General features: G+C 43.3%; 2 protein-coding genes across 4 annotated transcripts in view; one reads left to right on the top strand and one right to left on the bottom strand.

The window, feature by feature from the left end:
* ACSF2 (acyl-CoA synthetase family member 2) overlaps positions 1-24,978 on the bottom strand; it is a 135,795-nt gene that overhangs the window by 19,395 nt on the left and 91,422 nt on the right. For both annotated transcript variants that reach the window (XM_077251446.1, XM_077251445.1), the window contains exon 11: positions 743-850. In XM_077251446.1, the coding sequence (XP_077107561.1) occupies positions 743-850 (108 nt within the window). The remainder of the gene's footprint in view (positions 1-742; positions 851-24,978) is intronic.
* On the top strand, positions 3,001-8,109 carry CHAD (chondroadherin). Of its 2 annotated transcripts, none has more exons than XM_077251444.1 (4): positions 3,001-4,382; positions 5,349-5,512; positions 5,599-5,744; positions 7,523-8,109. In XM_077251444.1, the coding sequence occupies exons 1-3, from the start codon at positions 3,606-3,608 to the stop codon at positions 5,738-5,740; spliced, it is 1,083 nt and encodes a 360-aa protein (XP_077107559.1). In that variant the 5' UTR covers positions 3,001-3,605; the 3' UTR covers positions 5,741-5,744; positions 7,523-8,109. The 2 variants fall into 2 exon arrangements, with proteins under 2 accessions (XP_077107559.1, XP_077107558.1); XM_077251443.1 differs by having other exon boundaries at positions 3,013-4,382; positions 5,599-5,784; positions 7,523-8,107.

The following is a 24,978-nucleotide window of genomic DNA, read 5'->3' as shown; positions in this document are numbered from 1 at the left end:
AAACACCGCTTTTTATACATGTTTGGTATCTGTGAACTCGTAATGAACTGTAGAATCACAATTGCAGGTCAGTGTTAGCATTTAGTGAGCATGGTAAAAAAAAAAAAAAAATTGTGGAATTGCACTTTTTTTGTGATTTCACGACACTTGGAATTTTTTTCCTGTTTTTCAGTACACTATATGGTAAAAACAATGGTGTTAAAAAGTACAACTTCTACCGCAAAAAACAAGCACTCACACGGCCATATTGACGGAAAAATAAAAAAGAAGAAGAGGAGCAAAAAAACAAATGCGCATGAAAATGGAAAATCCCAATGTCGAAAAGGGGTTAAAGAGTTCAGAGATTCATGGAGAGAGGAGTGTATCAGAAGAGAAACACTATGCTTAATGAGTCGATGTGGGAACCCTGGTTAGATACTCCTGGTTTTCCTTCCTACATACTAATAAGAGATAGAGTGATCCTTTCTATTCTCCGTCCTCTTACACTTAGGCCTTGAGAAAACGGAGAAAAAAAAGGAATAATCAAAATTATTTAAATTAATTAACTGACATCTACATATACAAATACCAAGATAGCCTTGAGCAAATCTATAACTATGTCAATATCAATATCTTATGTTATGGTTTCCTCTTCTGGTTTCAAAAAAGAAAAGGGAAAACTGTATGTAAAGTGGATTTGATTAATAAACATGATAAAATAAATAAATAAATTTAAAAAAAAAGAGTTCAAAGACAGCCTCACCTCTGTATGGGGCATAACATGACCGATAGTATCACATCTTCGAGTCAGATCATCAAAGGGAAAGCCAGCAAATGTCACTGGGCTGTTTTCCGTTGTGCCATATCCGATCTGTAACATAAAAACGTCACTGTGGTCTGCTGAACATGAAAGTCAAGAGAAAGGACAGTTGTGAGGCCCGAGCCTTGACTTGCAGGGATTAAAGGTCTGTCCAGGGCCTGTGTTTGCGCATATTTCAGGGGCTGCTCCCTTTCACGCCGAATACATATTCATGGATGCTTTCCACATGCCCCTCCTTTGTCTCATAAGCAAGAGACATGTGGCAGCTTCACGAGAGGTCTAGGCGATTTTCTAAAACACTTCTGCTGCCAGATTGTATGAGCAGGTCTTATGCGAGATGATTTGGGTCAATCAAGAGGCTGTTGGGTGTAAAAGTGTGCAAGCATACAGAAATGCTGTCCTTTAGTGGACCATCGGCAGGTAGACGTTGTGAAGTATTGCAACAAGTCAACATTAAATAAAAAAGAGAATAACTGAACCAGTCATCTAAACGCCGTGAACCAGACAGTTAGCCCACAAACTGCCATTAATAGAGAATATAAATACTGCTTTTGCCAAGAAAGTGTCTCCTGCTGGCCGAGCATTGGCTTTACCCAGCTCCTACGCAAACAGCATGAAGAATTCTTGCCAGGGTACGGCAATGCATCAGGTATCTGTCCACAGTGCCATCTCCAGAAAAACACATTTCTTTCTTATGCTGATGGGTATACAAACTGAGGTCCCAGACGTCCGCTTTCTCACTGAAGCCATTAAAGGTATTGTTCACACAGAACAACTGCCCATATCCCCTAATAAAGTATATGGTCATTATAGAAGGGTCATCACTTAGGAAACCCATCAGCTACAGAGGAGAATGCATGTATATAATGTACTGTGTAGAACAACTACGATTCCCCTCCACAAATATGCGGTTATCAACATCTTCCCAAACAATATCAGCTAATCATGGGGGGATGGGCAGCCCGATCTTAGCAAATAAGCAAAATGTACTGTACTCATGCCGCTATCACTGGTTGGTCTCTAGCATACGACAATACATAGGAGAACAATCGTTTGTTCAAGCTACATTCAGAACACCAACAATTAAAGAATTGCATTTTCATGGGATGATCCCTTGAAATCTGTCGAAAGAATCAGATCTAGCGAAAACCCAGTCTGTGAAGAAGTTCCAATGGGAATCAACCCCAAACCAATGGAAGGCTTACACAATTTTTCGAGGCCGTTTATACTTACTGTAGTTGATGGATGTAAAAAGAGTCTAAGTACTATACAAAAGTCTTTATTATAGTATCGCATAGCAGTATTTTAATCAGAAAATCTATAAAACTATAAAAGTACATACTTAGCTATAGTAAGCCTGACACGTCCTGGAATAGAGACTCTGATCTCTTAAAGGCACAATCACATATGTTGAACTCTAGATACTAATTTCATGTCCCCATATATTATGAGGTATAGACTCCAGACTCTTTACCCGAGTCAGTCATAATTGATTTTGTTTTATTTCATTATAGCTTTATTGATTTTCTAATTAAAATACTGCTATACGCACTATAATGACTTTTGTACAGTACTTAGACTCTTTTGACTCCGTTTTCTCAGTAATCAACTGTACATTTAGGAGTTGTTCTGTTGCCTATGACCTTTTTCAATGTGGCTATAAGGCCCCCATTCACACTTAGTGTGATGTGTTTTGTTCTGATATATCCGTTTCCACACATGGCGTCTGTGGTCTATAGCAGTGGAAACTTATGGGTCTGAGTAAAACCTATATAGACCCAATTTTTTTCTTTTTTTTCCCCATTTTTAAAATCAAGATTGGCTGCAAAATTACTTTATTAGTTTGTTTCTATTTGTTAAATTGATTTTCAAAGTGCCCAGTTCATCAATTTTCGCGAGAATTCAAAAGTAGAACACTTTCGAAATTGTGCAAAAATTTGGGAACTTTTCCTGATTTTACACTACTCCGGGCCAGATCCGCCAACTTTTGGGAGGGCCAACTCCTAAAACATATAATAAATGGTGTACAGTAGTGCAATGCAGGATGAGCGGTAAATGTTTCCATAAGAATTTGGGAAAGTTATGAAATTTTCTATAAATGTTTGTTCTGTTCCTGATCTAAGGATCTGGGCTTTTAGTGGAGATGAATCTGTGCTGCACTTTATGCACATGCTCAGTAGTGACCTGTGTTGGGGGTCGTGGTCAGGAAAATTAAGGAATTCACAGCCCTGTTCTGAAGAGAAAATGTTAGGTTTTTTGGAATAAATTTCTAATATCCAAACTGTTCACAACAAAAAACATCGAGAATATAGTGACAGATCTAAAAAAGCAAAACGACTGAGTGCAGCAATGCCTGTGTTTGTTGGTCACATACAACTAATACTCTAGTATCTGTTTACATGCGAAGAATGCAAGAGAACCTAGAAAAATGTTTGGTTGTATATTTATTCTAAAAATCTAAAATACGGCATGCTTGAGGTTAAAACCTGGCCTGCGAGCAGATATCGAGAGGAAAGGGTGGGAAGGAACACATTCTGAAGGTTGCTAGCTCTCCAATGCTAAAATTCTTCAAACACTTTCTGCCTCTTGAAGAACTACTTTAACAGGGACTTCTTAGTTCACCACCATGGGATTTATAAGATTCACATTCTGCTTCTCATAGTGGGTTAACTTCACACTCGCCTCCCAAAATCTGCCTCCTCCACATCACTGTTTGGCGCGGTCTGCATTTTTTTTTTATTTAATATGATATAAATAGGCCTGTGTGTGAAGGGCTCGCTCACATTGCCAGTACTCCCTGCTCGCTATGGAACATCTCAGTGTCTTGCTCATCCTTAGCGTGCTCGCTACTGTGTGCCCTATCCTGGAGGCATGTCCCACAAACTGTCACTGTCATGGAGGAGACCTGCAGCACGTCATCTGCTACAGCTCAGGGTTAACCAAGCTTCCAAAGATATCGGAGCAAACTCGTCTGCTAAACCTACAGAAAAATTTATTTCCAGTTCTAGCTCCTAATTCGTTCAAAGAAATGAAAGGTCTGGTGTCCCTGCACATGCAGTACTGTCAAATTCGAGAGGTTTCAAATGGGACATTTCGAGGTCTGAAGAAACTGGTCTATTTGTATTTATCACACAATGAGATCAGTGTGATCGGTGCCGGGGCCTTTGATGAACTGACTGAACTTACTTACTTATACATGGATCACAACAAAATCCTGGAGATTCCCAAGGGGCTGCTGTCACCACTTTTCAACCTATTCATCTTCCAAATGAACAACAACAAGGTGCGTGAACTGAAAGCAGGGACCTTCACCGGTGCCAAGGATCTGCGGTGGCTGTACCTGTCTGAGAATGACATCACTGCACTGCAGCCGGGATCTCTGGATGAAGTGGAAAACCTGGCCATCTTCCACATAGAGGGAAACCAGCTGACTACTTACCCACTAGCTGCCGTTAGCAAGCTAAGGGTAGTAGAGGACTTTAAAATATCCCGAAACCCAATCAAAGTCATCCCAGACTATGCCTTCCAGTCCTTTGGTCGATACATGGAGTCTCTGTCGCTGGACAATATGGGTCTGGAGAAGGTCAGTACTTAGCATTACAAGGTTGTTGCAGAATTCATTGTTATAAAAAGGGATCTATCACCAGATTTTACAATGTAATATGCATACATTGTTTAATAGATCTCTTTTGAGGCTGGTGTACTTTCATTGAAAATATTTGTAGAAATGGCTACATAATCCCTTAGCAAAATTCGCCCTCCTGATATTACAATACACAGCTAGATCTGGATTTATAAAATGCTCATTTAATAAAACTGTCCAAATTAATTATACAATCATTCTGACAGACATATTTGAAGTAAGTATACCAGCCTCATCAGCTCCATTTAGATCTTCTTTATAAAATATATGTTAGCATCTTTTTATTCCAAGCACATTACGTTAGATACAAATAACATACGAATGCAGAAATCAGCAGACATCTTAAGGTATCATGATAGAGTTAACTGCGGAACACCATACGGTAAACTTTCCTTCATACTGCTAAGGTTAGGATATTTCTTTACCCTCAATAACAGTCTGTTTATTGACAAGATGTCTCATAAGCAGCAGTCTCTCAGCGATTCACAAAGCAATCCTTGTCTGTGTCTCCATGGCCAGGAGGAGGGGACCTGCTGTGCTCATTGCAGGCTAGTAAAAAAATGAAGGGAACATAGAGCAGCTTTCTGTAGAAGTTACTGAATTCCACAACATGCTATGTCAAGGAAAGCGAGAGCCACCAATTATGAATGGGCAGGTTGGTGTATGACTTTTTCCTTTTCGAAGTGTGCCGGAGATTCTCTTCTACATAATGTCACAGGACAACCCACTATCAAAAGGTGGAAATTTCCAGTGAGATTCCTGTCGAAGGTAAGAGAAGGTTGGGAGACCAAGGTCCAATGAGTGGGTGAGAGGTGGAGTAAAGGATGTGGACAATTGTAATGAGTGGGGAAGAGGTGGAATGTTTGTTCCTCAACTAGTAGCCAACCCCACATATTTTTGGTCTAGTTTTCAGAAAAAGCTTTTGTTGGAGTAACAACCTTGAAAAAGCTTAATATTGAAGGAAACAAGCTGAGCCAACTTCCTGCCAACGCCCCATTTTCTACTCTGCAAAATTTGACATTGGCAAATAATCCTTGGCATTGTGCCTGCCAACTGGCAGCTGTGAGAAGGTGGGTCTGCTCAACTTGCTTAGTTTACTAAAATGCCATGATTCCCAAACTCTTATCCAAACCTAACACTATTTGTTTGGAAACAGATGGATGGACAGTAGCCGCTCCCGCCCAAATGCCACTTGTGCAAGCCCAGCCCAGTACCGTGGGCAACAGATAAGAGACGTGGGAGTTTTTCGTGGCTGTAAACAACCAACAAAGAAATCTCGAAAGGGAGACCGTCATTAAAGAGGTATCCTGACTGCATGACTAGAAGAAAGCTAGATGAAATGGTATGTGGTTAGGTACGGTATGCTTAGTCTTAGTTATAGATGCGATTTACATGCAAATGCGATCCGACTACAATGCGATTTTAACATGAGCTTTTACATTTCTCTATGTACCGTATTTTTAGGACTATAAGATGCACTTTTTCCCAAAGAAATTTGGGAGGAAAATGGGGGATGCGTCTTATAGTGTGAACGCAGGCTTACCAGGGGGTTGCGGCAGTGGTGTAAAGGTGGAACCGGTGGCGGCAGGGGTGTGGCAATGCTGCTGCGGTGGGCGGTGTGGAGTGCACCTGAGCAAGGTCCCTTCCTAAGGATGACGGTGGCAGAAATGTGGCAATGCCGCGGCCCGGTGTCCACGGTGAGCAGAGCCCAGTGCATTACTGATTTCCCTGTGGCCATCTTCCTGAAGTCATGGGCCACCGAGATTTCAATCTGCACATGCGCGGCCTTCGGCGGTCATTTTCCTGTAGCTTCTGACGGCCCATGGCTTCAGGAAGATGGCCGCAGGGAAACAGGTGATGCACTCGGCTATGCTGACAGAGGACACCGAGCTGCGGCGTTGCCACATTTCTGCCGCTGGCATCCTGAGGAAGGGACCATGCTCTGCCTCACACGCAACACCGGGGTCCGTGCGGGTCGCAGCATTGCACCCTGGGACTGCAGCATTGCCCCACTTCTGATGCCACCGGCTTCCTGAAGAAGGGACCATGCCTTCTGTGACCCCGCTGTACTACCGCTGGCCCTCAGGTACGATACCTTAAATTCGGACAATAACACGGCTATTTTCCACCCCAAAATTTGGGGTGCATCTTATGGTCTGGTGCGTCTTTTAGTCCAAAAAATACAGTAATTTACACATAGTTTTCCAAGGAAATATTCTTCAAGAATCTGTCTCTCTCTATATATGAGAGAGAGGGGGAGATATTAGATATAGATAGAAACCAAAAAACTGGAAGCAACACTCCAAGGTATATTTGAAAAATAAGGTGGACTTTATTAGGCCTACATGGCGTGGTGACGTTTTGGCTCACATTGAGCCTAGATAGATGCATACAAAAAGCAATATATAAATAGGAGAGTGAGATACATATTTTTTTAAGTACATAAATTCCCTTGAGAAAAAAAAAAAAAAGCTTGGGATACCCAACATTTTATTAACTAGCAGAAGGAGAGCGGACAGCTGGGGGGCAGATGTTTATAGCGTGGGAAGGGGGGGTAATGCCCATGTAGCTTCACAGGCTAATATCAGCTCACAGCTATATACGTAGTCTTTCCTACGACGTAATGACGTAATGTCCCACTATAATAGCCAGCAAAGGCTAGGCAGCCAGCTGTGGGCTAATATTAATAGCCTAGGATGGGGCCATGGATATTGGCCCCCTCCCAGACTAAAAACATCAGCTGTCAGCCACCCCAGAAATGGCCCATCCATAAGACGCGCCAATTTTGGTACTTAGCCTCGCTCTTCCCACTTGCCCTGGTGCGGTGGCAAGTGGGGTGATAGTATTGGGGTTGATGTCACCTTTGTATTGTCATGGTGGACATACCTTTTGAAAAAGAAGAAACAGGGGTATGTCCATGACTTTCGCCAGAGTTTTTGGGCCACTTTCTTCATTTAAATTACATGTGCAATACACACTAAACCATGTTTGGCAGTGCCAAGTAATATGCACTTTATAAATAGCAAACCTGACAAATTTCTGTAGCTGCTACAAATCTAATACTTGTACTGGTTAAACAGGCTCCTAATGGACCGTCTTGGTAACTGTGATGCTGTCGACCTGCAAACTACTGACCTGTAGGACGTTCCAGAAGCGCTTTCCACTTTGACTCGATCCAGCTCATATGTCTACATCTGCCGTTCTGACTCTGCATTTACCAAGCTACACCATTCTGTATGCAAGTACTAATGTGATCAGCTAAAAGCCATTGCACTGCTAATTGAGTGGCCTACTGGGTATGTATATGTACAGCGGACATGCTATGCAATATATGAATATTTAGGCATATATTACAGATAAATGATACATTAAAGTTGATAATTCTATGTGTTAATAATGATATATAGGAAGAACATAATAGTGCCGACACTGCCATATATACTTCAAATACACTATAACACAATTGTAACTATTAATATCCGACTAGTGAGTCAATATTCCTAATTATTATCGAAATACTGACTTGAGAACCCGTAAACTGAGGGTGCTCCACAGATATGATGTACAGTGAGATATCTATAACATATGACAAATAAATTAAATATAACAGAAAAGAAAAAAGCTGAGTGAACCGAAAGTAAAAGTTATTTTTGTTGTCTTACTTAATAAAAAAAAATGTCTATTATCGGAGGCAGGTGTATGTTGCTCGGTTCTTCTTTCTCTACTATTAGGACATAGGAGATAAATCTAAGCTGTTCCCAGTGTCATCTTATCTTTTACTGCACTCCAATAAAAACAAAGGTGATATGGCCAAGTATTAGAAGGCTCTCTAGAAGAGGAGCGACTCTTGAAATTTGAATTTTCCAGCGTCCCTACATTTTCCCACTGCCATTTTGTTTGCAGTATAGCTCTGCAGACTGGGGTGCTGCTATGTGCAGGAGAGAAACCTGTAACACTTGTATATTAGTAAGTGCCATTAGATCCTGTCCCCAACCTATTTCTGAAATCACCATGGCATGGGCAACCATTTCATTGGGCCACACTGCCATTTTCAGAAGAACTGCACTGTCAGTAAACAAGGGATGAGGAGCTGTCTCAAGAATCATAGAGAGAGCATGAAAAGTAAGAGAAACACCTAGATAGCAAATATTGGCACAACAATGTGTGGCCAAGTGTCATTTATGCCTCGCTCAATACTCCAGGCCGTCTAATGAATGTTATTTAGACTAAAGTCACACGACCGTATAAAAAAAATTATTTTACATTTTCAGCCAGAAAAGTGGTACAATTTTTTTATCACTTGCCATCCGTATACAATCCATTTTTTACAGCAGCTATTAATCATTTACATTTTCCTGTGTTACAGAATAGCAATATATCCGTAAAAGAAAAAAAATCAGACACTAATGTGGCTCCGTATGGCATCCGATTTATTTCACACACCCATAGACTTGAATGGGCGACTCATCAAATTGCCGGAGGAAAATCAAACATGCTGCGATATTTTTCACACGCAGATTCGGTCAGTAAAAAGAATGTGTTTATCTGCCTGGTCCTATTGAAGAACACTGGTTTAGTGCAATCCATTTCTCTGATGGACAGCACTCAGACCGAAAACATGGTCGTGGGACCCCTAGCCGATATCGCCCCACATCGCTCCAGCTGATTGCCAAATCTTTCACTATGTAAACTCATGGTAGAGTCCTGTCAATCAAACAGAGCAATGCGGGAATTAGCTGACGGGGTCGGGGCTAGTCTAGTCACATCTCTTTCTATACTCCCTGGCTGGATGTTTAACCTGGGGTTTCTGTCTAACACCAGAGAATTTCAGAGAAAAACATACCTGGCTGAATTCACACAGCCAGGCTCTGATTCATGCACTTTAGGCAGAAAGTATAAAGTGACAGGTTCCTTTAATTTTAGCTCTTTCTTACCAAACTATTACTACAAAAATGTGGGTGGAAATGAAAGCGTCTTCTTCCCGTGGACTTGTAAGGAGGCCCCCCACTGCAGCTTCTCCCACAGAAACTGATGCAGAAAGGTAAGGTATATTAGATAGATAGATAGATAGATAGATAGATAGATAGATAGATAGATAGATAGATAGATAGATAGATAGATAGAGTATATACCTTATATATATGATACATATATCACACACTGCTAAACCTTAAAAAAAATAAAAACAAACAATGTTGAGAAAGTTTCCACTATGTTAAAATAATACGTACCATAATAAAGTCTTGGAAAACCGCTATAAGGTTGTTGCAATAACAAGGTAGCAATGGACTGTCATGGCCCAAAGTTTTGAGACTGAAACAAAGTTTAGTTTTTAAATTTTGCTTCCTCAGTGGTTTTAGATCTCAGATATTTCTATGGTGACTGAAGTACAATTCTAAGCATTTCATACGTTTTTACACCTTTTTTTGATAAATACATCAAGTTTATACAGTGACTCAATAGTTACAGCGGTGTCCTTGATTTATCAAGACTTCTGACAGCTGGTGTCATGTCGGACGCTGTTCAGACCAGGTCGTTCGACAGACAGCGGTAATTCCGCTTTTGACCACTATTTGCTCATTGGCGTCGGCTAGATTCTATCTAGCTGTTCCGGGGTTAATTTACCTGATCCTCGGATTGGAAGCTGGGCCATGCCCATTGCCTTTAAATAGCTCTCCTGACCATTGGGCATCGCCAATTATAGCTTCTGTCTTGTGCGTTGTTATCTCGGTCTGGAGTGGAGAGCTGGTTGTTGGAGATTCGTTGCTGGTGGTGTATTTCCCTTTGTCTTATTTACTCCTTCCTATATTTGTATTTATTTTGCCCTGCACATTTATAGTGTATTCCTGAGTGTCTGCGGCGTGGTGTATATTTTCCTTTATCCTTGTCTGAGCTAACTGTGGGTATTGGTGAATTACATCTTCACTGGGTGGTGGGCAGTGGTTTTCAGCCTAGGGTTGAAACAGGAGACAGTGAGAGGGTCGAGGCCTAGACATGCGCACCATCAGTGTAAACTCCAGGTAGAGGGTCAGTCAGGATTTCCCTAGTCTGAGGGAAATTGCAGGGGCCCGGGTTATTAGCTCTCGCTCACCTAGTCCCCCCGTGACATTATAATCGTCCCAACAACACACACACAAAAAAAAAAAAGGGGGTTTCTTTTTTTTTGTGTTTGTCATGGATCCCATGACTTCCATAACCCGCCAGTTGGAGGCGCTGTCCCTACAGGTCACTGAGTTGAGGGGGGCAGTACAGCAGCAGGGACTAGCAGTATCTAATGTGCAAGCTGGAGCGACAGGAAGAGTTGCCGAGCCTAAATTTCCTTTACCTGAAAAATTTGCTGGGGAATGCAGTAAATTTGTTTCTTTTCGTGAAGCTTGCAAACTATATTTTCGCATTTGCTGCATTTGACTCTGTGGAGAGTTTCTTTTCCTCTCTTGGAAAAATCTACGATGAACCTGACAGAATGGCTCTAGCAGAGTCTAAAATACGCTCTATTCGCCAGGGGGAGCGAGTTGCAGAGGATTACTCTTCTGAATTTCGTCGCTGGGCGATCGATACACAATGGAATGATCCAGCATTGCGGAGTCAGTTTATACATGGGATTTCTGGAAGGGTTAAAAAAAGCCCTTCTGATGTACGAGACTCCTACTTCTCTAGATTTCGCTATGAGTCTGGTTGTCCGCATTGATCGCCATTTGCGTCAGGGGGAGCATGAGACACTGCCTGTGGGAGAGGGTTTAGGTTCACGTGAGGTTGCTGCAGGTGAGCCCACGGAGCCTATGCAAACCGCAGGGGTGTCACATGTGAAGCATCCAGTCCCTGAGCTCAGGAAGCAGGGAGCCTGTTTTTACTGTGGTAAAACTGGTCATTTTATTAACATCTGTCCTCTGCTGCCTAAGAAAAACACAACGGCGGAAAACTTCTAAGCTCAGAGGGTGTGGAGGAAACCAATCTGAGCTTATGTATATCCTCCATGGTGGTTTCTCAATGCATGCTCCCTGCTAAGGTTTTTATCGCTGGCAGTGAGCTGCCAATTACTGTTTTTGTGGATAGTGGTTCAGCCACAAATCTCATTGATGAGGAGTTTGCGCGCACAGCAGGTTTTAGGATTGAAAAACTGTCTCTTCCTATCCGCGTGGTCACCATCAATGCTGCTCCTCTCTCTCAGGGGGAGATTACTGAATTTGTGGCTGAGGTGAAACTCCACATTGGAGTTCTACATTCTGAGCGGGTTACATGTAAGGTGCTCAGGAATCTTCCTGCTCAGGTGGTTTTGGGTTTTCCTTGGTTGTCTATGCACAACCCGGTAATTGACTGGAAAACTCAGGACATAATTCAGTGGAGCAAGTTTTGCCAGGAGAATTGCCTGGCCACATGTGTTGCTGTGGTGACTTCAAGCGTTCCGGAGTCACTTCTGGATTTTGCGGATGTGTTCTCTGAGAAGGGTTGTTCAGTTGCCGCCACATCGTCCCTATGACTGTTCTATCAGGTTTAAACCAGGGGCCAAATTGCCTAAAGCAAGGATGTTTAACATCTCCGGTCCGGAGAGACAAGCGTTAAAAGATTACATTGCTGAAAGCTTGAGCAAAGGGCACATCAGGCCGTCATCCTCGCCGGTGGCAGCAGGGTTCTTCTTCGTGAAGAAGAAAGATGGCGGATTACGCCCGTGTTTGGATTTCACGGAGTTGAACCAGATTACGGTTCATGATCCATACCCTATGCCTCTGATACCAGATTTGTTCAACCAGGTGGCAGGTGCTAAGTGGTTTACCAAGCTTGACCTCAGGGGGGCGTACAACCTCATAAGAGTCCGTCAAGGTGATGAGTGGAAGACGGCTTTTAATACCCCTGAGGGTCATTTTGAAAATTTGGTGATGCCTTTTGGGTTGACTAATGCACCTGCAGTGTTCCAACATTTCATCAATGATGTATTCTCGCATGTTTTGGGGAAATTCGTTATCGTGTACCTAGATGACATTCTCATATATTCTTGCGACCGTGATACTCATTTAGATCATGTCAGGCAGGTGTTACAGCTTCTCAGAGAGAATAAGCTGTATGCTAAACTTGAGAAATGTGTATTTTCCATTCAACAGTTGCCTTTCTTGGGTTATATTGTGTCTGCTTCTGGTTTTAAAATGGACGCCGCTAAGGTGCAAGCGGTGCTGCATTGGGAACGTCCTGATAACCTGAAAGCACTTCAGCGGTTCCTTGGATTTTCTAACTACTATAGGAAATTTATCAAGGATTTTTCCATCATTGCTAAACCGCTAACTGACATGACTAAAAAGGGTACCAATTTCTCCGTTTGGCCTGAGGCTGCTGTGCGCGCATTTGAATTTCTTACGAACAGTTTTGTTTCAGCCCCCATTCTTGTGCAGCCAGACGTATCAAAACCCTTTGTTGTGGAAGTCGATGCGTCTGAGGTTGGTGTGGGGGCGGTACTATCTCAAGGCTCATCTTTGAGTGGTTTGCGTCCGTGCGCCTATTTCTCCAAGAAACTGTCATCCGCCGAACGTAACTACGATATCGGCAACAGGGAGTGGTTGGCAATTAAGTTGGCCTTTGAGGAATGGCGACACTTCTTGGAGGGGTCGGTACATCAGGTAACTGTTATTACCAATCATAAGAATCTGCTGTATTTGGAGTCAGCCAAGCGTCTGTCCCCCAGGCAGGCTCGCTGGGCATTGTTTTTCACGCGGTTCAATTTTGTTGTCACTTACAGACCGGGGTCTGAAAACACTAAGGCGGATGCTCTGTCCAGGTGTTTTCCAGGGGGAGAACCTCGGGAGGATCCAGTACCCATCCTCCAAAAGGGTGTTGTGATTTCGGCTCTCACTACCGAGGTTGAGGCTGAGATTGCCGAGGCTCAGGAGGAGGTACCATCTGAGCTTCCCATCAACAAATCTTTTGTACCGCTTCATCTCCGCTTAAAGGTTTTGGCGGAGCATCATGATGCTGTCCTGGCTGGCCACCCAGGGGTTAGAGGTACCTTGGAGTTGGTGTCACGTCGGTTTTGGTGGCCCAAGATCCGACAGGACGTGGTCTCATACGTGTCAGCTTGTACCACGTGCGCTAGGGCTAAGACGCCCCGCTCCCGTCCTGTTGGCACACTACTTCCTCTTGAGGTACCTAGTAAGCCGTGGACGGAAATCTCCATGGATTTCATCACTGATTTGCCCTCATCAGCTGGGAACACGGTCATCTTGGTGATTGTTGATCGGTTTTCTAAAATGTCGCACTTTGTGTCTTTGCCTTCGTTGCCTAACGCTAAGACTCTGGCTCAGGTATTTGTGCAGGAGGTGGTCAGACTTCATGGGGTTCCGTCTGACATCGTGTCTGATAGGGGGTCTCAGTTTGTGGCAAAATTTTGGAAAGCATTTTGCTCACGGCTGGGGATCAAGTTGTCTCATTCTTCGGCGTTTCATCCTCAGTCAAATGGTCAGATGGAGCGTATGAACCAAAATTTGGAACAGTACTTACGCTGCTTTGTCTCTGATAACCAGGAGTAGTGGTCTACCTTTCTTCCTTTGGCTGAGTTTGCCATCAATAATCACCGCCAGGAGTCGTCTGGGGAGTCTCCGTTTTTTTGTGTTTACGGGCTACATCCTCAATTTTGTACTTTGAGTCAGAGGGGCTCTTCCGGCGTTCTGGAGGAGGACCAGTTAGGAGCACAATTGTCATCAGTCTGGAGGAGAGTTAAACAGCGCCTGTTGAGTGTGGGTGCTAGGTACAAACGTGTGGCTGACAGTAGGCGTGTGCCAGGTGCGGACCTGAGTGTGGATGACTGGGTGTGGTTATCCACAAAAAACATAAGACTCAAAATACCGTCCCTTAAATTGGGTCCACGGTTTATTGGTCCATTTAGGGTCACCGCCGTCATTAACCCAGTAGCGTACAGATTGGAGCTCCCTACGGTGTATAAGATACACAACGTGTTCCACAGGTCTCTTCTAAAGAAGGTGGTGGGTTCTGTGGACGCGGCGCCTATGCCACCTCCAGTCTTAGTGGATGGTAATTTGGAGTTTGAAGTCTCCAAGGTGGTTGACTCTCGTGTAGTGCGCCGCACTTTACAGTACTTGGTACACTGGCGTGGTTATGGGCCTGAGGAGAGGTCCTGGGTACCAGCCACGGACATTCATGTGGATCGGCTGGTCAGGTTTTTTCATCGTCGCCATCCAGACAAGCCGGGTCCTATAAGCCGTGAGGGCCCTGGGGTCCCTCGTAGAGGGCGGGGTACTGTCATGTCGGACGCTGTTCAGACCAGGTCGTTCGACAGACAGAGGTAATTCCGCTTTTGACCACTATATGCTCATTGGCGTTGGCTAGATTCTATCTAGCTGTTCCGGGGTTAATTTACCTGATCCTCGGATTGGAAGCTGGGCCATGCCCATTGCCTTTAAATAGCTCTCCTGACCATTGGGCGTCGCCGATTATAGCTTCTGTCTTGTGCGTTGTTATCTCGGTCTGGAGTGGAGAGCTGGTTGTTGGAGATTCGTTGCTGGTGGTGTATTTTCCTTAGTCTTATTTACTCCTTCCTATATTTGTATTTATTTTGCCCTGCGCATTTATAGTGTATTCCTGAGTGTCTGTGGCGTGGTGTATATTTTCCTTTATCCTTGTCTGAGCTAACTGTGGGTATTGGTGAATTACATCTTCACTTCAGTTTTTTGAGGCCTACCAGAAGTTCTCAAGTTCTAAATGGGATTGAGATCTGGAGAGTTTCCTTACCATGGACCCCAAATTTAAATCTTTTGTCACTTGGATATCGCTTTTGCCTTGTAACACAGTCTTCATCATGCTAGAAAAAGCATTGTTCATTACCAAATAAGTTGCTCGTTGGGAGAAGTTGGTCTTGGAGGATGTTTAGACTCCATTCTTTATTCATGGCAGTGTTCTTTAGCAAAATTGTGAGTGAGCCCAAGCCATTGGATGAAAAGCAACCGCACACATGAATGGTCTCAGGAGGCTTTACTGTTGGCATGACACAGGAATCATGGTACCACTCAACTTTTGAGGTGAGTGCTACCATGAGTCCTGAGTTATGCCATCAGTAAAGCATCCTCAGACCAATCAAGAGTGGGGTTGCTTTTTTTATCCAGCGTTGTCTCACTCACAATTTTGCCTAAAAACATTGTCGAGAATAAAGAACAGTATCTAAATATCCTTTAAGGGCAACTTCTCCCAATGATGCAGGATCAATTTGATGATGAACAATGATTTGTCTGACATGATGGAGCACAATGTCACAGAGAAAGTGATACCCAAGTGACTCAGTGAACAAAACATTGAAATTTTGGGTCCATGTCAAAGGAACTCCTCAGATCTCAATCAGATTGAGAACATGTGGTAAAATCTCAAAAAGTGGATGGACAAACAAAATTACAGAAATTGTGATAAACTCCAAGCTCTGATTAGACAAGAATGGGTTGTTATCAGTCAGGATTTGGCCCAGAAGCTGATATCCAGCATGTCAGGGTGAATTGCTGAAATCCAAAGAAAAATAAAAAGGTAATCACTGTAAATATTGAATCTATACGTATATCAAAAGTTTAAAATTTAGGAGTTACTTATTGTACTCCAGCAACCATACGACTAAAAGATCTAAAAACATTGAAGCAGAAAACCTTGTTAAATATTTGGATGAAAATTTAATTTTGGAGATGGGTGTTTCTGCTTGCAAGGCCATTATCTTTTAGCCACACAACGGTGGGTACACGGAGCACTTGCTCAGGAGGAGTAGGTGTGTCAATGAATGATAGCACAGTTTAAAAAAAAATAAATAAATTCAGGTGCCATTTTTTTTTCCTTTTAAATGGACTTTTGAAGGTGCTGAATCTAAAATCCCATAACCTTTACGGAATGGATTCTAGTTTTTGAGATAACTCATCCATGAAAATAACGCATTCCCCAATGTGACTTGTGTATGACCAATGCAATAGCTTTTAGTCTTTTGACCCTAACAGTGTCTTAGGTAATGAAATATCCCATATAATTGTTTTGTATTTCAATTTGTAGGCTTACAATGCTATAAAAGCGACATTTTGAAGCCAGAATTCTACTGTAATTAATTAACTATTAAATATCTCAGAAACTAGAGCCAATCTGGCACAACCGAAGTCATATTCTTAATCAGCACCATAAATGTAATATAAAACCGTTCAGACATTGTTTGCACCACAATCACTGTATACCAATGTAATCAGTGGGCAACAAGTATAAAGTCTCACTTACATTTGCTTTTTGGCTCTCCTTCAAATAACACCTAATCTCTGGTGTTCCCAAGTGCAGGACACACCGTGACAACCTTTTAAGTATCCAAAGAGGATAACAAAGAGTACCTTTGGTCTGTAAGGAGCTTGAACAATTTCATAATGTGTGCATATACATGTGTAGATCATAGAATGTAGAGTTGGAAGGGACCTCCAGGGTCATCGTGCCCAACGCCCTGCTCAACGCACAGCTACAGCCACAAAGGCAGAGACTAAAGACTACTCTACTCCTGTGAATACGACAAACTACGAACTGGTGGAAAACAACTGACTGTCAGGATAGCAAGACTTGAAATGTGATAATCCTCAACAATTTTAATGGCTTCAACATTTAACTACAACATGTCCTAGTTAAAAGCTAAGCAAGAGAAGGAACTATGCAAAGTCTTAATAAGAAACCAAATTAGTATGAAATAAGCATCGCATTCATACTCACAATTGTGCTTTCGTTCCCCAGGAGGTACACTGAAACTCACTTACACTTTTGTAAGACATGATACTAAACAGCTTCGATTGATCTCAGCAAGTCACCTGAACCACGGACTATGCCGTCGACATCACTAAGAATAAAGAAGGCTTTTACAACTAATTCTGTACCCCTTTTAGACAACATCCAAGTGAATAGGACAGTGCTTCTATACATTGCACCACCACCACTAGAAGCATAGTGGAGGGAAATGTGGACCAGCCTGAAACCTAATGCAAATGTTGAAGAGTCTGTAGTGCTCACACAATCACCACAGCCCATCCAAATGCCTGACTAGTGAGGACGCTGACTGTAAAATTGTAAAAACCCCACAATCCAATAATAATGGCCTATCATAAAGGATGGGTCATACATTTATAAAGGCTGGGTAAACCCTTCAAGCTATTTTTGATGATCTCAGATCTTTTTACAGCTGATGCTTAAACTCAGGAATGCTAACAGTTTAGACGAATGCTCTAGAATATAGAAAGTATTCAACAATGTAATAATTCCCATAACTTTCTACGTATGGCTAATAAACAGCAATAATTACAGAGATGAGGTCTAAGGTGCTTGATCAGAAGAGGTACTTGATCAGAAACAAATCCACAGATGCTGCAGGCAAGTTAAAGTCATGTACGCTGCTCACAGTAGCACAAGTAACATGTGACCTGGTATTGTCATGCTGACAAATAGCTCCTGGGACAATTTCATGTTCCCTCGTGAAGGCCTCTCCATGGAGTTACCCATGTGGTCTCCAGACCAATCTTAGGCTATCATTGTATCCAAGACAAATGTGAGACTCATCACTGAAGATGACAGATTTCCATTCTAGCCTCTACTGAGGTCAATGGAACACCTGAAACTGGACACCTGACTAGCAGCCCAAAAGGTGTGCAAATGCCTACTGATGTTTTGAATAGACACAGTTTGACACCTTAGGCTTGTTATGTGACTTCCAATTTCAGCTGTCAAACAGAATTGATCATTATGTGCCATTCTTTCAATCTGATGAAACCACGTTGGCAACACCACAGAGAGGCCTTCACTAGGTAATGTCACACTCAGGGACAGACATGCCATTGGTGCAACTCCTCAGGGAGCCAAGATGTCAGGGGGCCCACTTCTACCTCTAAAACAGGTGGAAGTCTGCATTATAATGAGCTATAAAACTGCAGAGGGCCAATATATTGTTCTCGCACAGAGGCCCATTTTTGTTTGTGTACAGTTCTGGGCACACAGGTCCTACTACCAGGATAATCATGTAAGGTGTCATAATGTACAGAAGCCGATCTCTTGAAGTCTTCATTTGAATCAGGCTAACAACTCTGCATTACACAGATATGGTTGTGGAACAAGTGGTTTGACCATTTCGTCAAATTGTCCCAGGAGACGCTTTTCAACACCACAATGCCAGGTCATCTTGCTCGCACTACTGTCAGCAGCCTGCATGGCCTAAACGTGCTGTCATGACCTGCAGAGTCTAAAGACTTGGCTCCAATCAAGCATCTCTGGGCAATTCATTGGTCAGCAATTGCAAAGGGAGCTGCTAGTAGCGGATCTTGATAATTTGTGCACCCAAGTGCATTAAGTGAAGCAAATCTTTCCTCAACCATTAATTACGTCATTGATAGTAGCAAGGACAGGTAAGTCCGTAAATTTCTGTACATGGTGCTCATACTCGATACTGAATAAATAAAGATGTTTTGAAAATGTTGCTTCCATTTTTTCAGCATTTGCATATAATTAGCATTTCTATACATCCTGTGATTTCCAGAATTCTAAGACTTTTCCTTGGTGTTGCAATTTCAATGTTGAAGTGTGTAGTAAGTTGAAGCAATACAAGTGGTCCCTCAAATTACAATATTCAAGTGGCTGTCTCCTCTCAAAATCTTGGTCCCAGCCTCCCAGTCCACAGTTTGTTATATAAAAAAAAAAAATGTCTGGTACAGACTGCAGCACTTTAGTCATTTCAATCCACTACTGGCAGCAGTCAATCAGTGAGCTCAGCGGCTTTGAGCAGGGTGTTCCACCTACATGGGCAGAGCCGCTGAGCTCCTTACCTGGTTGCTGCACTGTTGACGTGATGTCACCGACACAGCCAACACTGGACACCAGGAGCAGCGAGAGAGACTCAACGCTGGTTCTGGGGATGGTGAGAAAATCTCATTTTATTGTTTTATACCAAACTGTGTCAGGGATCAAGAAGTTCATTTTTTTTCTGGATGACCATAATAAATTGATATATAATGTAACTCTACGGAAAGCTGTTATTTCTGAAACTTCCAAGATGTCATCAAATTCTTATCAAAAATTGGAAAATCACTCCTGAAAGCTGTAAATCACAATCTATAATGAGGATAGGACCTTCTTCAGGGTCCTGGACAATACACGCAATGTACCAGAAAAAGAACTTGAAGCTGCCTTCACCTGGTGTCCAAATAAGCAGCTGCTCCTGGTAAAGAGGACATGTAATATCGCACTACACTGTAAATAGCCAATTAGTGTGTGCACTTCAATAATACAAGTGTTTCACAAGTGAAATTCCCGTGACGGTTTTAAGTTACAGCCCATGAAAGACCATTGTATGTTGGAAATGTTGTAACCTGAAGGTTTGTATATTCAGTTGTAAAGTAAACTGTTTGTGGACCACCCAATGTCTTTAAAAATAAACTTCTCAGCAGGCTTTTAGACCATAAACTAACATCATTTATATAAAGCATCTGAAAAGCTGAAGACGCTCCTACCTTTGATTCATAAATCCGTTTCTCCATTTTCTAGAAATCTATTGGCGAATGTTTATGCAAATTAGCTTGCAAGTGCAGAAACGTGGTCTGTACGTACAGCTCTACGGCCTCTCTCCCATCCCTTGGCCAGCCTCCTGTCAATGACTAACAGATCACTAAGTGTGGCCCACTCCCCCATCCAAGATCTTGCTCAAACACTGTAATTCCCGGTGTAAGTCCATGTGTTGTAAGGTCCTGATGGTATTGCGAGAGCAAGACTATCTGCACATGTGCCATCCTTGGGAATAACAGTGCCTGCACTAAATCTGTGGCAGAGGAGCAAGCCATGGAGAAGAGTGACCTGTCAGTCATTGACAGGAAGCGAAAGAGGGAGCGAGGCGGGAGTGCTGGACAGGCCAAGCGCCTCCACTTGTGAGCTCATATGAATAATCATTAGCTTATGGATATCTAAAAAAAAAAAATTAAAAAAAATGGAGAAACAGATTTTATAAAACAAAGGTGTGGACATCATTAACATTTCAGATTCGTTACGTAGATGACAATAGTTTAAGGTCTAAAAACTTGCTGACAGTGTCCCTTTAAATATTGGCCTGGTTTGTATAAAACTAAGAAGAGATTTTCCTAAAGGTGTCTACAAACTCTACATGTACAAGCGAGGGGAGACAGTCAGACTCCTCATAGAGGAGATAGATTTGTTACAGTCTCTGCCTTCCGTGTTGTTCTATACATGCCACTAAATGAATGCCATATTTGCAGTTCAGGACACTGCAAATCTGCTGAAATTTCATCTTTACTGGATATTCCCTCTGTGTTATTCAATTTCTGAAGAAGTTAAGCAAGAAAAAATAATCTCATATTGCAATGTTGCATCGGATCTACAGTACAACACACGTGTGGTTGAGAGCAATCTGCCGAATAACTAATATATATACACACCATATAATTGTCTAAGGGTCACTTCCGTCTTTCTGTCTGTCTTTCTTTCTGTCTGTCACGGACATTCATTGGTCGCGGCCTCTGTCTCTCATGGAATCCAAGTCGCTGATTGGTCTCGCCAGCTGCCTGTCATAGCTGCCGCGACCAATCAGCGACGGCCACGGTCCGATTAGTCCCTCCCTACTCCCCTGCAGTCAGTGCCCGGCGCCCGCTCCATACTCCCCGCAGTCACCGCTCACACAGGGTTAATGCCAGCAGTAACGGACCGCGTTATGCTGCGGGTAACTCACTCCGTTACCGCCGCTATTAACCCTGTGTCACCAAGTTTTTACTATTGACGCTGCCTATGCAGCGTCAATAGTAAAAAGATCTAATGTTAAAAATAATTTAAAAAAATAAAAAATCATTATATACTCACCTACGCCGCCTTTCCCGCTCCTCGCGACACTCCGGTGACCGCTCCATGCAAGTGGCAGGTTCCGGTGGCAAGGATCTTCCATGACGAGAAGGACCTTCCATGACGTCACGGTCATGTGACCGCGACGTCATCACAGGTACTGCACGCCTGCGCGAGAAGGACCTGCCATGACGTCACGGTCATGTGACCGCGACGTCATAACACCCTGGGACCGGAAGCTGCCACCTGCACCACACACAGGCGACAAAACTACAAGGGGCCCTCGGAAGGTGAGTATATGTTTATTTTTTATTTTTTAACCTGTGACATTCGTGGCGGGGCAATATACTACGTAGCTGGGCAATATACTACGTGACTGGCCAATATAGTACGTGGCTGGGAAATATACTACGTGGCTCTGTGCTGTATACTACGTCACTGTGCAATATACTACGTGGCTCTGTGCTGTATACTACGTCACTGGGCAATATACTACGTGGCTCTGTGCTGTATACTACGTCACTGGGCAATATACTACGTAACTGGGCAATATACTACATGGCTGGGCAATATACTACGTGGCTGTGCTATATACTACGTGGGCTGTGCTATATACTACATGGACATGCATATTCTAGAATACCCGATGCGTTAGAATCGAGCCACCATCTAGTATGTATGTATGTATGTATGTATGTATGTATGTATGTATGTATATACATACACACACACACGCACGCACACATACACCCACACACATACTGCTCAAGAAAATAAAAGGAACACTTAAACAACAGAATATAACTCCAAGTAAATCAAACTTCTGTGAAATCAAACTGTCCACTTAGGAAGTAACACTGTTTGACAATCAATTTCACATGCTGTCTTGCAAATGGAATAGACAACAGATGGAAATTATTGGCAATTATCAAGACACACTCAATAAAAGGAGTGGTTCTGCAGGTGGGGACCACAGACCACACCTCAGTACCAATCCTTTCTGGCTGATGTTTTGGTCACTTTTGAATGTTGGTTGTGCTTTCACACTCGTGGTAGCATGAGACGGACTCTCCAACCCACACAAGTGGCTCAGGTAGTGCAGCTCATCCAGGATGGCACATCAATGCGAGCTGTGGCAAGAAGGTTTGCTGTGTATGTCAGCGTAGTGTCCAGAGGCTGGAGGCGCTACCAGGAGACAGGCCAGTACACCAGGAGACATGGAGGGGGCCGAAGGAGGGCAACAACCCAGCAGCAGGACCGCTACCTCAGCCATTATGCAAGGAGGAACAGGAGGAGCACTGCCAGAGCCCTGCAAAATGACCTCCAGCAGGCCACAAACGTGCATGTGGCTGCACAAACGGTTAGAAATCAACTCCATGAGATGACCTGAGTGCCCGACGTCTACAAATGGGGGTTGTGCTCACAGCCCAACACCGTGCAGGACGATTGGCATTTGCCACAGAACATCAGGATTGGCAAATTCGCCACTGGTGCCCTGTGCTCTTCACAAATGAAAGCAGGCTCACACTGAGCACATGTGACCGACGTGACAGAGTCTGGAGAAATCGTGAAGAGCGATCTGCCGCGTGCAACGTCCTTCAGCAAGACTGGTTTGGCAGTGGGTCAGTAATGGTGTGGGGAGGCATTTCTTTGGAGAGCCGCACAGCACTCCATGTGCTGACTAGAGGTAGCATGACTGCCATTAGGTACCGAGATGAGAGTCTCAGACCCCTTGTGAAACCATATGCTGGTGTGGTTGGCCCTTGGTTCCTCCTAATGCAGGACAATGCCAGACGTCATTTGGCTGGAGTGTGTCAGCAATTCCTGCAAGATGAAGGCATTGAAGCTATGGACTGGCCCGCCCATGCCCCAGACCTGAATCCGAATGAACACATCTGAGACATCATGTCTCGCTCCATCCACCAACGTCACGTTGCACCACAGACTGTTCAGGAGTTGGTGGATGCTTTAGTCCAGGTCTGGGAGGAGATCCCTCATGAGACCATTCGCCCCCTCATCAGGAGCTTGCCCAGGCGTTGTAGGGAGGTCAAACAGGCACGTTGTGGCCACACACACTACTGAGCATCATTTCCTTGTGTTGAGGCATTTCCACTGAAGTTGGATCAGCCTGTAATTTGATTTTCCACTTTGATTTTGAGTATCATTCCAAATCCAGACCTCCATGGGATATTTATTTTGAATCATATTGATAATTTTTATGTTTTATTGTTCTCAGCACATTCCACTATGTAATGAATAAAGATTTGCAACTGAAATATTTCATTCAGTGATATCTAGGATGTGGCATTTTAGCGTTCCCTTTATTTTTTTGAGCAGTATTTTTTTGAGCAATGCTCCAGCGGTATCAGCACTCGCGTTCCCGGGGTTAAGGTATGGCTTTTGTGACATGTGAGCCCTGTGCCCAATCAGCGTCGGCGTTACTGTCCCCGCTTTCGAATGTATAAGTAGTCAAGAGGGAGTGAGAGATGCAGCTTGATTACTTATACATCTGAAGACTGGGACAGTGACGCCTGTGTCGACTGGGCACAGGGCTCACGTGACATAACTACTTGTGATAAGCGAACGTGTGTGGATAACGTGGTATCAGAGCATGCTTGGGTGTTATCCGAGTATCTTCACTGCGCTCGTATATTATGTTTGAGTCCCTGCAGCTGCATGATTATTATATGACAGCCTGAACCCATGGATTGCCTAACAAACAGTCAGCATCGGTTCAGATATTGTTATATATTTATGTTGGTCGCACCAGAACACCTCCTAGACATCTGCACAAATGTATTATTCCTTCTAACAAATGTGACATTTCTTCCTTATATTCTGCTCTGATACGGCACGGTGGGTTAACTGTCTGGCTTAAGAGTCCATTCAATACATATGCAATGTAATACCATTATTAGTGCAGGCCACATACCTGTCGTGCCTCTCACATAATGATTTACTCTCCAGATGCCATGATTATATAAACCAGAGAACCTGAAATAACATTCGGCTTACAGCGCCTGTAGTAATGCCATCCGCATATGTGAAGTCCCAGGTGGACTCTGTACTGGAAATTTAAGGAGCAGTTCCCTGCATGATTGTTTTCTGTTCTCTGTACGAAAACAGTCGAAGGGGCATGGTGTCTTCTAAATCTTGGGTCGCCAGTTGCAATGTGTTTGTAGTTCTCATTCCATGCAAACAACCCCAGACTGACAATATGTAGGCACATGGCACCAATAGTGCAGAATACAAAATGCAAGTTTGCAGTGATAAAGAGGTTTTCCCACTAACTGAAATTTATTGTCGCAGTCGACCATTTAATTCATTTCAGAAAATGTCCGCAATTATTTTACAACCAGGCTCATATTATATTTAGAAGGTCAGTTGGCGCTGGTCTCTCCCTCCCCTTACATACATGAGTCATCTTTGCAGCAGTTGCACAAGCCGGCTACCTGCTGACATGGGGCTGCTGGCAATGTTCCTTGCACTGGCGCTGGCATTTATCCAGCCACTGATTTACATCATGCCAGTGGTGCACGGTGACACCTGTCCACCTTTTACAGAACACAGACAAAGGCTTATAGCCGAGATACTTGGGGTAAGTAATGCCGCCTTTACATAAATAGGAGGAGACCATCAGCATGGAGAAGAAGCTGAATCCATAGCAGGCATGGCAAACATTTGCTCTTTGCATGAGTAGCAGCCTTTTTTACATTCT

Source organism: Ranitomeya variabilis, chromosome 4 (genome assembly GCF_051348905.1).
Source record: "Ranitomeya variabilis isolate aRanVar5 chromosome 4, aRanVar5.hap1, whole genome shotgun sequence".
In the NCBI taxonomy this organism is placed as follows: Eukaryota; Metazoa; Chordata; class Amphibia; order Anura; family Dendrobatidae; genus Ranitomeya; species Ranitomeya variabilis.
The sequence above is the reverse complement of the archived record's forward strand: the minus strand, read 5'-3'. Positions and strand labels throughout refer to the sequence as shown.